General features: G+C 42.7%; 8 protein-coding genes across 8 annotated transcripts; 3 read left to right on the forward strand and 5 right to left on the reverse strand. All coding sequences in view use genetic code 12, as the record gives it.

Annotated features, from left to right (window-relative positions):
- Positions 1-514: 514 nt before the first annotated feature.
- KIS1 (Kis1p) lies at positions 515-1,618 on the reverse strand (the record flags this gene model as incomplete). Its single annotated transcript, XM_001486249.1, has 1 exon — positions 515-1,618. The coding sequence occupies one exon, from the start codon at positions 1,616-1,618 to the stop codon at positions 515-517; it is 1,104 nt and encodes a 367-aa protein (XP_001486299.1).
- A 343-nt stretch (positions 1,619-1,961) lies between these two features.
- On the forward strand, positions 1,962-3,149 carry STE2 (alpha-factor pheromone receptor; the record flags this gene model as incomplete). Its single annotated transcript, XM_001486250.1, has 1 exon — positions 1,962-3,149. The coding sequence occupies one exon, from the start codon at positions 1,962-1,964 to the stop codon at positions 3,147-3,149; it is 1,188 nt and encodes a 395-aa protein (XP_001486300.2).
- Positions 3,150-5,334: 2,185 nt separating this feature from the next.
- PGUG_01972 (uncharacterized protein) lies at positions 5,335-6,690 on the reverse strand (the record flags this gene model as incomplete). The annotated part of the gene is made up of 1 exon (XM_001486251.1): positions 5,335-6,690. The coding sequence occupies one exon, from the start codon at positions 6,688-6,690 to the stop codon at positions 5,335-5,337; it is 1,356 nt and encodes a 451-aa protein (XP_001486301.2).
- Positions 6,691-6,914: 224 nt separating this feature from the next.
- PGUG_01973 (rRNA-binding ribosome biosynthesis protein) lies at positions 6,915-9,065 on the forward strand (the record flags this gene model as incomplete). The annotated part of the gene is made up of 1 exon (XM_001486252.1): positions 6,915-9,065. The coding sequence occupies one exon, from the start codon at positions 6,915-6,917 to the stop codon at positions 9,063-9,065; it is 2,151 nt and encodes a 716-aa protein (XP_001486302.2).
- A 507-nt stretch (positions 9,066-9,572) lies between these two features.
- Positions 9,573-10,463, forward strand: SIW14 (putative tyrosine protein phosphatase; the record flags this gene model as incomplete). The annotated part of the gene is made up of 1 exon (XM_001486253.1): positions 9,573-10,463. The coding sequence occupies one exon, from the start codon at positions 9,573-9,575 to the stop codon at positions 10,461-10,463; it is 891 nt and encodes a 296-aa protein (XP_001486303.2).
- Positions 10,464-10,843: 380 nt separating this feature from the next.
- PGUG_01975 (uncharacterized protein) lies at positions 10,844-11,263 on the reverse strand (the record flags this gene model as incomplete). The annotated part of the gene is made up of 1 exon (XM_001486254.1): positions 10,844-11,263. The coding sequence occupies one exon, from the start codon at positions 11,261-11,263 to the stop codon at positions 10,844-10,846; it is 420 nt and encodes a 139-aa protein (XP_001486304.2).
- Positions 11,264-11,384: 121 nt separating this feature from the next.
- Positions 11,385-11,795, reverse strand: HHT2 (histone; the record flags this gene model as incomplete). The annotated part of the gene is made up of 1 exon (XM_001486255.1): positions 11,385-11,795. One exon carries the CDS (start codon positions 11,793-11,795, stop codon positions 11,385-11,387), a length of 411 nt encoding a protein of 136 aa, XP_001486305.1.
- A 956-nt stretch (positions 11,796-12,751) lies between these two features.
- On the reverse strand, positions 12,752-13,429 carry PGUG_01977 (uncharacterized protein; the record flags this gene model as incomplete). Its single annotated transcript, XM_001486256.1, has 1 exon — positions 12,752-13,429. The coding sequence occupies one exon, from the start codon at positions 13,427-13,429 to the stop codon at positions 12,752-12,754; it is 678 nt and encodes a 225-aa protein (XP_001486306.2).
- Between the last annotated feature and the right edge of the window lie 308 nt (positions 13,430-13,737).

Here is a 13,737-nt window from a genome sequence, read left to right on the forward strand (position 1 = left end):
GTAATTGAACATTCTCAACTACCAAATTGTAATACAAGAGTTATCTTCTACGATTAAAATGTACTTCAACATTTTACCAAGTATGTAATTGAACATATTTTCAACTACCAAGTTGTAATTCAAGATTCATATCCCACTATTAAGTATGTACTTCAACATCACTTTCTACTATTGAGTATGTACTTTAACTTTATCTTCTACGATCAAGTATGTCATTCAAGAACTATTCTCTACCAAGTGTACTTCAGCATTAAGTGTATGTCAACATTATCTTACCAAGTATGTAATTGAATCCTAATCTCAACTACTAAGTTGTAATACAAGAGTTATACTCTGTTATCAAGTATGTAATTTAAGAATTATCTTCTACTATTAAGTATGTACTCCGAAATATTTACTAAGTTGTAATTGAGCATTCTCTTCAACTATTAAGTATGTACTAGTGTACTTCCTTATCTTCTACAAGTATCAACATTTGTATGTTCAACATTTTCTCATCTATTCATGCTTCTAGTTATTGCTGCAACGGTGCGTACAACACCTGAGTAACATACTTACGTTTGTAACGTATAATGCTGGCGACCGCCAAAGTACCATGTTTTATGCTGGTGGTGGCTAAATGATTCAACACAACGTGGTTGGGTATAGGTAAGGCACCGGCGTTGTTATCTTTGTCCATGGCACTTTGACTGTTAAGATTAACATTCTCCAAATGTGGGGGAAGCTGTGGTGGATGAAGCCATGCTTGTTGTTGACCTCCTTGATTCTTCGACTGCTTGTCAATTGCAATGTAATATTGTTCCATGACTTTTGGATCGGTGAAAATCGGTGGAATCTCATTGATATATTCAAATTCTGGTGCATTGAAATTGCCATCTTCATCATGGTATCGTGAGTACCCATCTCCCATATCATCATCATCTCCTGTTAGTCTCCATGCCGAATTGCTGCGTCCCCTTGCTACAGATCTACGCCTTTGTGGTGCAGGATGAGATGGAACAGAATCTTTTGATTTTGTTTTCGTTTCCTCTTGACTTTCCATATACTGTTGAACATGTTCCTGGGTAACTTCCACATAGTTGACAAAGTTTCCCATCTGGTCGGTTGCAGCTGGAAGATTATCGGAAAACCGGAGTTCGTTATCCACCACAAACCGGAACCGATGGGTGCCCATTGGAAGCCCAAGGGTAATGCTAAAGTTGTTATCTGGTTGTTTGACGAGCCCTATCATTTTTCTCCATTGGGTAAAAGATCCCGTCACATACACCTTTTCTCCTCCTTGAACCCACTTTATGTCCACAGGAACGGTCACATTGGGGTCCGGAACCGGTGTTTGTTCTGTGCTGGGCGCTACTGACTCCGGTTGGGGTGAGTTGTGGCCGGTGCTATGGCTATCCAACTCCATCTTATCAGCATTGTCCCTCTTCTCGTTGTCTTCATCGCGTAAAATTAACGTAGATTTACGTCTTCCAAGACCACCCGAACCCGCGTGTGGGTCGTTTGAACCGATTCTGGCATCGGCCGCAGTCATCTCCCGATCTTCATTGGCTTCCGAAACATCCACCATCGACACCTCTCTATTTTCTGGGCCCGGATTATGGTCCTCCGGGGTAGACATGGCCAAGTACTTGCTACGTTGGGTTCAGACCACCGCGGAATTGGGAATTTAAGCGGACGTGGTCGGTGGTTGTGTCGTCGATTGTAAAAGGCGGGACTGCGAATTCGGGTGAGCGCGGGTCACGTGACAGTTCCAGGAACATAGGAGGTGGGGAATAATGGGCAGAAGGAAGTTGTGGGTGGACACTGTGGAGCGGTTATGTGTAGTTGGAAGGTTGGTGTGTGATATCCGATAAGCTTTGAATGTCCATTTTTCCTTTTGCGTTTCTATTACTTACCACCACCAATTTCCATTGCAGCGTCCCAATGCGGAATATTTCGATGCCGGAGGTACATGAAGTTGCATGAAGAGTTGCAGCATCGGTTTTGGGATACCATTTATAAATGAGCCAAACTTTGAAACTGTATCAATTTTAACGATGGACGTGAGTTTTATTGACGCGGACGTCAACCCTGATAACATTTTGTTGAATTTCACAATTCCAGGGTACCAAAATGGGTTTTCGGTTCCTATGGTGGTAATTAATGAGTTGCAAAAATCCCAAATGAAATATGCCATAGTTTATGGATGTGGTGTTGGGGCATCTTTGATCTTGTTGTTTGTGGTTTGGATCTTGTGTTCGAGAAAAACTCCACTTTTCATCATGAATAATATCCCTTTGGTGTTGTATGTGATAAGCTCAAGTTTGAATCTTGCTTATATTACTGGACCCTTGCTGTCGGTTTCAGTGTTTCTTACGGGAATTCTCACCTCCCATGATGCGATTAATGTGGTATATGCTTCGAATGCCTTGCAAATGTTACTTATTTTTCTGATACAACTGACCATGGCTTACCATGTGTATGTCATGTTCAAGTCACCACAAATCAAGTATTTGCGGTATATGCTCGTTGGGTTTCTTGGATGCTTGCAAATCGTCACCACTTGCTTGTACATCAACTATAATGTGCTCTATTCTCGGAGAATGCACAAGTTGTATGAAACAGGTCAAACTTATCAAGACGGTACGGTTATGACTTTCGTACCATTTATTCTTTTCCAATGCTCAGTCAACTTCTCCAGTATTTTCTTGGTGCTCAAGTTGATTATGGCGATCAGAACCCGTCGATACCTTGGTTTGAGACAGTTTGGTGGGTTCCATATTCTCATGATAGTGAGTCTTCAAACCATGCTTGTTCCCTCAATTTTGGTTTTGGTGAACTATGCTGCCCACAAGGCAGTTCCACTGAATCTTTTGTCGTCTGTCAGTATGATGATAATTGTCTTGTCACTTCCAGCATCATCAATGTGGGCAGCGGCTGCAAATGCTTCTTCGGCACCATCTTCAGCTGCTTCCAGTCTTTTCAGATATACCACTTCTGACAGTGATAGGACTTTGGAGACGAAAAGTGATCACTTTATAATGAAGCACGAGAGCCATAACCTGTCTCCAAACTCACTGCCTTTGACTTTGGTGCAAAAAAGGATATCTGATGCAACACTCGAACTTCCAAAAGAACTCGAGGACTTGATTGATAGTACCAGTATTTGATAGTATCTACCAGCATCTACTAGTATCCAGCGGGCTAGAAAGAAGTTTGAGCGATATAAGGAAATAATATTTTAAATTGCAACCACTAATTGTAGTGAATCTCAGAATAAAATCTCCATTTTCACATTGGCTGCAAGTCCGGCATAAATCTCACTGCGATTATCACTGCGATCATTTTATCTCCTCTAGTGGCAATCATGGTGGCTGAACCCGTTCTGGCTACTGTGGAAATGCTAAATTTAGCCTACTCCAAGGTCTCGGACTTCATCTCGTCCCTGACTAATGCTACCTACAATACTAATATTTACGATAAAAGTTTCGAAATTTAATCCATTTACTGAAGACCATCATTTTCAACCTACAAAAAGTTTGTGGGGAAAAAGTTGAAGATCACATAGTGGAACACAGATTGGCCTACATATCAGTTCTTTCCGTTGGTATAGGGTTGGGTGGCTACTTTCAGTACAAATCTAAAGCATCAGAACCCAAAATATGGTCTTCGAAGAAGGGTCCCGTAAACTTCCTAATGGAGCACGAAGAGATGCTGTGTTGTTGGTGGGTTCTCCAACTGAGCCATTGACTCGTCTTATGGGCGCTAGACTTGGAAAAACGTGGATTTTATTTGTGTACTTGACAATTCTCGGATGAGAATAGACGAAAAGTACGTGTGAGGGCCAATTCTAATCATGGAAGATCTCGACTACCTTTAATTTGTCCCGATTTCTTACTCGTTTGACTATGCACTTTGTCGAAATTTTAAGGAAACTTTTACACAATAGCCAGATGGGTTCCTTTTTGTGGGGTGCTGAACCACATACTCTCAATCTCTTTGGGAATAGTTTTAGCTCCACCTGGCTATATTTCCCCATTGTGACCCATGCTGAGAATTATTACTGTTGACATCCTGGCTCATAAAGTGAATGAAAGGCTTAACGTTTACCTCAAATTATTGTCATCAGGATTGGTGTCAATGGCACGCGAACACAAGAGTAAACTTATTGTGGTTTACCCCAATGTTGTACGCAATTTGACCCATTCCATACCACGCTCCTGAAGCCGTGTTTCAGTCCAGTGTTCACAGCTTGTTCACCGCATTATCTCGAGAACTCTACACCCAAAACATCCCTGTAACTCACATAAGGATGGGTAATTTGAATGTTTCCAGCCATGACAAAAGCTATGACAAATCGAAAATATCAAGCTTGGTTGCTTCAGAAATGAAGGGGTGGAACGAAGACGTCAAGTCCATCTACGCAGACCGATTTGCTAAAGCGGAATACAGAGCTAACCCAATACGATCTACTGGAAAGGGCACAAGCTTACGAGATTTTTACCATACAATTTTTGATGTTTTGTACTCAAAAAACCCTCCAAAAGTCATCTACTGCGGTACAGGAGCTCGTACCTACGAATGGATCCTGAGATTCCTACCACAATCATTTCTTGACTTGGTTTTAAGGTGATGGTTGTCGGTATACCGGCCTGTACATAGTGCTGGTTTTCGCACGCCGCCTATATATAATGAAAATTTTCAGCTTTTCTTCTTTACGTTCATGGCCAAAGATTTGTTTTCGAAGCTTACAAAAGGACTTTCGGGTCGTCAGTGCTTTGGGGAAAGTCTCCTGCCTAAACGCGGAAACGCAATGGTCCCATCAGACCATTTGAACCATTCAGAATTTTAGAGGCGGACAACCCTTTACAACATTTTGGCAAATACTAACGATTTCGTTGTGTCTATTTTTAAAATAGCTCTGGTATTGGCCATTTTGTATGGTATTGGACTCTGTTGTTTGGTAAAGCTCTTTAATTTTGGCTGGTTCACATCCCATTTATGGTGTACATTCGGCAATGGGACGGTGAATCCTAAACGATAGTTATAACAAATGATCTACGATCAACCCAATGGAGCTCACTCTTGGACCATGAACGTCATTTCTCTTCGAGCCTAGTGCTGGAATTGGACAATAATTTTGTCCAATTTTGAGCCGCATAGTCAAATGTGCCGGGCTATATTTTTTTATGTCAGTCTTCAGGTGAGGACCATTATCATTTGTAGCTGTTAAATGATGAGATATTAAGCAAACATAGAGTCAAGCTCAGAGAATATTCAAAGACGAGAGTTGCAAAAATTTCTGAAAACAGTAAATGGTGATGCCGACATTAAAATTAACGATTATATAGTACACTACTCAACTTTCCAGTGACTGGTTAGAGCATTCCCTCCCGATGGTGATGTGTTCCCCAGAAGCTCGGCGGTGTAGAGCAACAATGTAGTAGCCATATTGATCCAGTTCCAGAACTGCCAAGGATGCACGATGACGGTGAAGTCTGACGACTCCCAAAACCCCCATAATTTGAGTTCAGTGCCCAATTGACCCGAATATTGCATCATCAAGTGGGTGTAGGCAAAGATGATGAAGCAAGGGGAATATGCGTAGATTAGCTTGAGGATGGTAGCTTTTGGTTGACGGGTGCGAATTTTTTTCTGTGGAGGTTTAGAGATTGTGCTTTCTTGAAATAATGACGAAGACGAGCTTTGTCTCGACTTGGACGCTGGTGTTCGTGGAGGGGAGAACGTGGGGTACATGGATCCGTAGTAAAGGGAGGGAATGATTTTCGTTGCCGCGTAGAAAACCGAAAGACGATAAGCCAAGCTGAGGAGGAGTGGAATCGTTAGTTTCTGTAAGGAAATCACCAAAAAGTGCCAGATTGTTTTCATTGTCATTGGCAAATTAGAGGCTAAAAAGGGAACCGCATTCAGTACGGTATCGATAATTGTTGGAGGAAGTAGCGGGATTTGATTCTTTAATGTTGTAGTCGTTTGAGCAAACAACGATGCTAATGCCTCAGAAGCGTTCTCAGAAAGGTCTGGGAAGGTTTCGTAGATGCACCGAACGATATATGCAAGAAGCAATGAGGATTCGATCATACTTCCACGACCAGACACAATTCCAAAAGCTCCAATTCCAATGGTGAGGGTAAGCGACGACCCGAGTAAAGAAGCATTGACCATATCGATGGTAAAGTTCAAGGTGTAGATACGGTACAAGAAGTAGCAAGCAGTCGTTGTGGTCAATCCGCTACCCACCAATGACACAATTAACCAGTTATCCGAGCGGTGTATGGTGAACCAGTTGAGGGTTTGGCCCACGGCTTGAATGAGAAGAAGAGAGCAAAACCCCTCCATGATGGTGATGATTGGAGTCGAATTTACCACGCAAAACTTCCAAACGTCAACTGGATTGAGTCGAGGTGATGGTTGTTTAGTGGAGTAATACGACAAGAAAAATGTGAGCAAGCTCGGTATAACAAAATGCTGGGTATAGTAAAGAAGCGACACCCACCTGAACCAACGAGACTTCTTTGTGATCATTCTGACTGTGGTAAGAACGAAATAAATACTGAAAAGCGTAAATGAGTAGCTTAACCCACAAGGTATTCCGCCCACATCAAAAGCTAAGGGTACAGTTAAAATCACGAGAGCCAAGTAGGCAAACGAAAAAAGTGCCTGGAGTGCACGCAGGGCACGCAGGGCCGTCATATTGTATTGGTGATTGGAAATTTCGATTTGTTCTTTTGCTTAAAAAGGTTTAAAATCACCCAGAAAAAATTGGGCAGAAACGCAAAGATTCAAAGAGTGCGCTTGGCGCTGTGAAGAAAAGCTGTGTGCGGAATCAGCACCTTCTATGATTGGTGGTAGAAGAATTAAATGAAGAATAAATAATCACCGAAACTCCTTGACGAGGATGTTTTTGCACACGACAGATGCAGGAGAGTGGCGCGTGCAGGAAAAAACCAGCGATGCCATCGCGAAATGCAGGATCTCATCTTGTCGTTATGAAGCGGATCCAGCGTAATGGTGACGGCGCCATGAAACGGCAGAAGCACGGCCGAAGAGAGTTGCGTGAAGTGAAGCGTACGCTGAGGCGTCTGGCAAAATCAGAGGATTTTAGCGGTGCTGAGGATGAAAATAATGGTGAAAACGAAACAGAGGTGGCCGTAAATAATTCTGAAAGTGGAGAACAAGAGGGCGTTGACGATACTGGAATGGCCTATAATGCATTATTGACGCTTTTGGGATCGGAGAAGCCCGAAAAACCAACTAAAAGACGTAAAAATGACGAAGCTGGTGTTGAGGAAATCAACGAGGATGACTTGGAAATTCACTTAACAAAGTCAGATGACGAGTCAGATGAAGAAAATGAACCCGAAGTAGCCAGCGATGACGAAGAGTCGGACGAAAAGTTCAATGCTTTCGATTTTCATTTCAATCAACCATCTGAAGACTACATGGAAAAGGCATCGCAGAGTGTAACCAGCAAATGGAATAACACTACAAAAGAAACAATTGACGAGTATGTTGTATCTACAAGCACCCCACTGTGTATGAACAAGGAATCCGTGAAACTTGGCATTTCCCTGATAAAAAAACGAGTTCGAGATGTCTATTCGGAGAAACACCCATCAAAGATTTCGGGCATTGATGCTTCACTTTTAGACTCAATGTTAAACTATAAGAGTGTTCTCTACCCCTACAAGCATTACAACAATACTTTCTACCGTGAGCTCTACTCTATGCATGCTATTAACCATGTTTTCAAGACAAGAGACAACATTTTGAAGAACACTGAAAAGATTAAACATGCCCAAGAAATGGCTCTTGAAGGTAAATCCCACGAAGACAAAGAATATAGAGACCAGGGGTTTACACGTCCAAAGGTTTTGATACTTTTACCAACGAGAAATGCTGCCTATGAAGTGGTTGAGAACATTTTAAAGTACTCTGGAAGCGAGCAACAAGAGAACAAAAAGAAGTTCAAAGCACAATTTAACAGTAATGATGTACCTCCAGAAACGAAACCTCAGGACTTTAGAGATGCTTTCAAAGGGAACAATAATGATTTCTTCTGTCTTGGAATGAAATTCACCAGAAAATCTGCAAAGTTGTACTCTTCGTTTTATTCATCTGACATTATAATTGCATCACCTCTTGGTCTTTCTATGATCTTGGAGAATCCTGACAAGAAAAAACGACAATACGACTTTCTTTCTTCGATTGAGGTATTTATCGTCGACAGAGCAACTCAAATCGAAGCACAAAATTGGGCTCATGTCAATCTTGTTCTCAAATATTTGAACAAAGTGCCCAAGGAATTCCATGATGCCGACTTCTCCAGAATCCGTATGTGGTACATTAATGACCAGGCACCATTGGTTCGGCAAACTTTGGTGTTCTGCGAGTATACCACTCCACCAATTACCAGTTTGGTGAGCTCCAAGAGTGTCAATATTGGAGGAAGAGTGCGGTACAAACCGATCTACACCTCGAAAAACTGTATTATGAACTCAATTGGTCTCCGTCTTAAACAAATATTTCAACGATTCAGCAGCTCATCACCAATGGAAGACTCCGAAAATCGGTTTAAATTCTTCATCAATTCGATGCTTCCATCACTCCTCAGTTCTACATCTTACAGTGATGGAATCCTAGTATACATCCCGTCATACTTTGATTATGTCCGCATAAAAAATTACATGAGAAATTCGACCAAATTCACGTTTGAAGGTATCGACGAATATTCTACCCAATCCAAACTCACCCGATACCGCCAGCAATTTATTAGCGGCAAGGTCAAGATTCTCTTGTATACCGAGAGACTCCACTATTTCCGAAGATTTGAAATTAATGGTGTAAAGACACTATTGATGTATGGAGTTCCTTCTAACCCACTATTTTACAAGGAGCTTGTAAGATGCATTGGAAAATCCGTTTTCAAGGAGGTGGCCGACATTGACCTTTCTTTCGTCAAGGTAATGTACTCTCAGTGGGATGCCATTGCTTTGGAAAGAATCGTAGGAGGAGACCGGGCACCGGTGTTGTGTAGCGGCACCAATGAGATGTATGAGTTTAGATAGACAACAAGGAATAGCACAGTAAATGGCAATAAAAGTATCGTTTAAGAATCATCTTGAATGGCTCTGCCTGTTTGAACTTTTCCCCATTTGTAGGCATTTTTCTTGTCTTTTCTGTTCAAGCTCGAAGATTATTGATCGCCATAATAAAGCATCCAATCGACATATAAGGGCTCAATCTTTCACCAATACGAGCAAACTTCCAAAAAACGCCGAGAGCTCCCGATTTATTGCGGTCGAGAAGCGAAGGATAAGTAGCATGGATATAGGTGCAAGTGCAAATGAGTAACAAAATGACTTGTAAAAGTGACTGAAAGTTGAAGAGTGCGGACTGGGTTAGATCTGAACAAGAAAAAAGGTTTCTTAAGGAGCTGCGTGGGCTGAAAAGTACTTACCATTATTAGTGTTGGTGGTATATAGTTGTCAGGATTCGCACTCATTTTGAGTTGTGGTGCACGGGTGTGATTCCGGGAATTTTGGAGGCTTGTTGTGAGTTTCTGGTCGAGGAGTATGGCAGATTATGACGACGAACCGTTCCAAATGGACGAAGAAGTGGATCTAGGAAGTCCGGAGCGGGAATTGAGTCTCACTGAAGAGTATTTTTCCCGAGATGGAACGTATATGGAAGAAAATGATATTCGACTAGCTTCGAAACCGGAACCTAAAGGCGCCAATTCCGGGCTGTATAAAGTGAGTGAAAGTGTGAATGATAATCCAGAGGAGTTGGCTCGTTTGCTTGCAGAGCGGCTTGGAAAAAATCCAGAAAAAAATGGTGAGGAAAGCACCGAATATGATGAAGATGCGGATGATAAACTCGATATTCAGAAACAAAAAGCTCTTGAAAATGAGTTTCGTGAAAAGAATATAGATTTACGGGCGCAAGAGGTGACTCCGCCAGAGAATTTTGCCCCGGTTATCAACAATATTTACCGATCTTCGTTTCCTCAGATTCACAGTTTTTCATTTCTTCGAACGTTAAAATTGAAGTCAATTCTTTGTTTGATCCCTGAAGAATACCCACAAATGCACAAAGATTTTTTTGAAGAGGAAGGAATCAAGCTTTTTCAAATGGGAATGTCAGGAAACAAAGAACCGTTTGTAAAAATTCCACCAGATTTGGTGACGGAAGCCGTCAAGGTGGTGCTTGATCCACGCAACCAACCCATACTAATTCACTGCAATCGAGGGAAGCATAGAACCGGGTGTTTGGTGGGGGTTATACGACGATTGCAACGGTGGCTGTTGACGATTATTTTTGACGAATATCGTAAATTTGCAGCTCCTAAGGAACGACCAATGGACCAACAGTTTATTGAATTGTACAATGAAACCGAGATTGAGAGATACGCACATGAACACGGGTTGCTTCCGCTTCAGTGGGATGATGAGGCTGGGCTCTAATCGGTATTGGGAGACTAATCGATAGACTGATCGGCTGGATATTGCATTCTACATGAACACTAATCTACTTCTAAACATTCTCCATATTTTTGACCTACGACTGTTTGGTCATATTTATATACTAGAAACTAAGCATCATGAATATTACTTATTCAATACTCCACTAAAATTTTGTCTCCTTTCTTGAACACCAGTCTTTATCTGTCCGTCGAATAGTAATCACTACCTTATATCAGCAAGTTATTTTAATAGTCTATTCAGCACTTTGATCTACGTCTTTTGCCCCAATGGCTCAATTTTAGACCAGTTCTCTACTTTTTCTACTCATAAACCATTTCCATTTAATTCTTTTTCTTTTCATTTTTTTTCTTTCCATTGTTTTATGGCCAGAAAAACTTGCGCCCATAGATCCCAGCATTTCCGGTCGCAAGCACCGCCAACGCTAATGGCGAAAAATGGCCTCGGAATACACTTTTGAGCGACGACCGGCCGTTGACAAGAACGTACAATGTCGACCATGCAAATGAAAAACCAGCACCATTGGTGATGTCTCCGTCGTAGGTTATGTAACCACCAAGCAAGTGAGCAGCCCCAAATGTCAAACATGTGGCTCTAGAAGGCTTTTCGAGCGCCATAGCTACGCTGGTTTTGTAAGAACCTCCAGATCCGAGGTTCAGAGGAAGTGGCTTAGAGCCACCAATGCTCTTTGCAAGTAATGCACCGGAAAGCAACCATGCTGGAAACGGCGACTCGCCCTGGCGGTTAATGGTGTCGGCGTTGGGAATTGGAAGGGAAATCATTTGTTGCTGGAGGTGGTGCAATTTGGTGAAATTTGTTATGAAGTGGAGTGCACACAAGCCCTACGAAAGTTGCTGTTCTTAAATCAATTTACTAATATACACCTAATACCACATATAATCTCTAAGATCTCTCACCTCTCAATCTTCTGGCCAATTGGATGTCCTTCTTTTGGATAGTGACTCTCTTGGCGTGGATAGCACACAAGTTGGTGTCTTCAAACAAGGAGACCAAGTAAGCTTCGACGGATTCTTGCAAAGCACCGATAGCAGAAGATTGGAATCTCAAATCGGTCTTGAAGTCTTGAGCGATTTCTCTAACCAATCTTTGGAATGGCAACTTTCTGATCAAAAGTTCAGTGGACTTTTGGAATCTTCTAATTTCTCTCAAGGCAACGGTACCTGGCTTATATCTGTGGGGCTTCTTGACACCTCCAGTAGATGGAGCGGACTTTCTGGCAGCCTTAGAAGCTAATTGCTTTCTTGGGGCCTTACCACCAGTAGACTTTCTTGCTGTTTGCTTAGTTCTAGCCATGATAAACTGATAACTAAAAAAAATGCGAGGGGTGTAAGTGGTGTTTTTATAATCAAGGTGTGTTTATTTTTCTTGCAGTATGTCACGGTACCAATATCGCGCCCACAACAACGCTTCCGTTACCGCGCGCAGCCTAAAACTGGAGAGAAGCCAGCTTGTGTGCCGTCCGCGCGCCTCAATCTGGCGTCTCGCGGGGTGAAAAGTGCCTGGTTGTGGTGCTGCGATTTACCGGACCTCGCGCACGTTTCAGCACGGCTTTGCGAACGCTTCGCGATCGCTTCGCGGACAGTTCGCGGTGCAGCGGTAGGTGGTGCGGCTCTCGCCAGGTTGCAAACAAACAACACCAAAAATCTCTATATAAAGAGGCAGCCGGTGCGCTTTTTCAGTATTCACACAAATATGTCTGGAAGAGGAAAAGGCGGAAAAGGATTAGGAAAGGGTGGCGCTAAGCGTCACAGAAAGATCTTGAGAGATAACATTCAAGGTATCACCAAACCAGCTATCAGAAGATTGGCTAGAAGAGGTGGTGTTAAGCGTATTTCTGCTTTGATTTACGAAGAAGTCAGAGGAGTTCTTAAGACTTTCTTGGAGAATGTTATCAGAGATGCTGTTACTTACACTGAGCACGCCAAGAGAAAGACTGTTACTTCTTTGGATGTTGTTTACGCTTTGAAGAGACAAGGTAGAACCTTGTACGGTTTCGGAGGTTAGTATTGTACTACTAGTGTATATTAGAATATATTTGGAGAGAAGAAAGTGTAAATCGAGCTCGAGCTGTGTCAACAGCTCGATGATCGATGGCAGTCTATTATTTGATTTATATTACTATTGATCGCTAGTCTATTCTGTGGATCATACTACAGTGGATTGATCGCTATAGTTAATATTATTACAGGCGATATTGCGACTTATACATTTGATGAGCATGCTTTCTTTAGCAACTTCCTTCGCGTTGCTCAGGAAGTTGAACCCGTGGCCGCTCGCAACAATTCCAAATCATCATTAAGCTCCTCCGGCTTGAGTCCCTGCGGCCCCACAAACTGCTTATGTGCAGCGCGCGAACTCACTTTGGCCGGTTCCGGGTGGTCCAACATTACCAACGAGGCACCGCCATCGTCATTGTTCATGATAAGTTTATTGAGTGTGTCGTAGTCCTTGTCGCTCAAATTGCTATCGTTCCCACTGCTGGCGGCTACAGCATTAGTTTTTCCTCCTGCCGCAGAAGTCATTCCAGAAGACTCATCATTGGAAGAATAACGAGTAGCATAATGCCGTCGCCTTTTGCCGGAAGCAGAGATGTAACCAGCCGCCGCCGAGGTGCCGCCACTTCCACCGTCGCTGAGATATTCTGCCTCGCCAGCGGTAAATTTCGACGACAATTCGCGCTTTCGGAGCAGTCGCCGATCGCCGATGGTAGCGGCCGCCGCCGTGAGAGCAGCGGTTGTGGCAGCCAGTTCGGCATTCTGTGTGGACCACGAGCTGGCATTGACGAGATTGAGAAGAAGTTTTTCCTCTTTAAGCTGCTTGATTTGCCGTTGCATTTTATCGTAAAGTTTCTCTTTGATTAATCTGATCATATTGTCTCGATTGGTGTTGGCTCGTATTACGTCGTTTTGGTACTCTTGTTCCACCATTTTCACCTGGTACTCTTCCCAGAGCCGTAACCGAAGAAGCTCGTAGTCTCTCTGTTCTCCAAATGCTGTCCATTCCACTTGGAGATCGGCATCGGTGCCTTGTTGAAGAGTGGCAAGTTTTGTCTGAAGATTATGAAGCAACCCTCGGTAATAACTGTCGCTTTCGGCCTCGAAAAGGTACTCTAGCTTATGGAGGCGCGAGCTGATTTGGTGCTTTCGTTTGTCACGTTTGCTGAGATCTGTGTTAGGGATGAAGAAGATGGGGAATTGAACACAGCCTAAAAAGAAGGATTGGAGTCTCGGGAAAG

The sequence above is a fragment of the Meyerozyma guilliermondii genome, genomic scaffold (assembly GCF_000149425.1).
Source record: "Meyerozyma guilliermondii ATCC 6260 scaffold_2 genomic scaffold, whole genome shotgun sequence".
Lineage (NCBI taxonomy): Eukaryota > Fungi > Ascomycota > Pichiomycetes > Serinales > Debaryomycetaceae > Meyerozyma > Meyerozyma guilliermondii.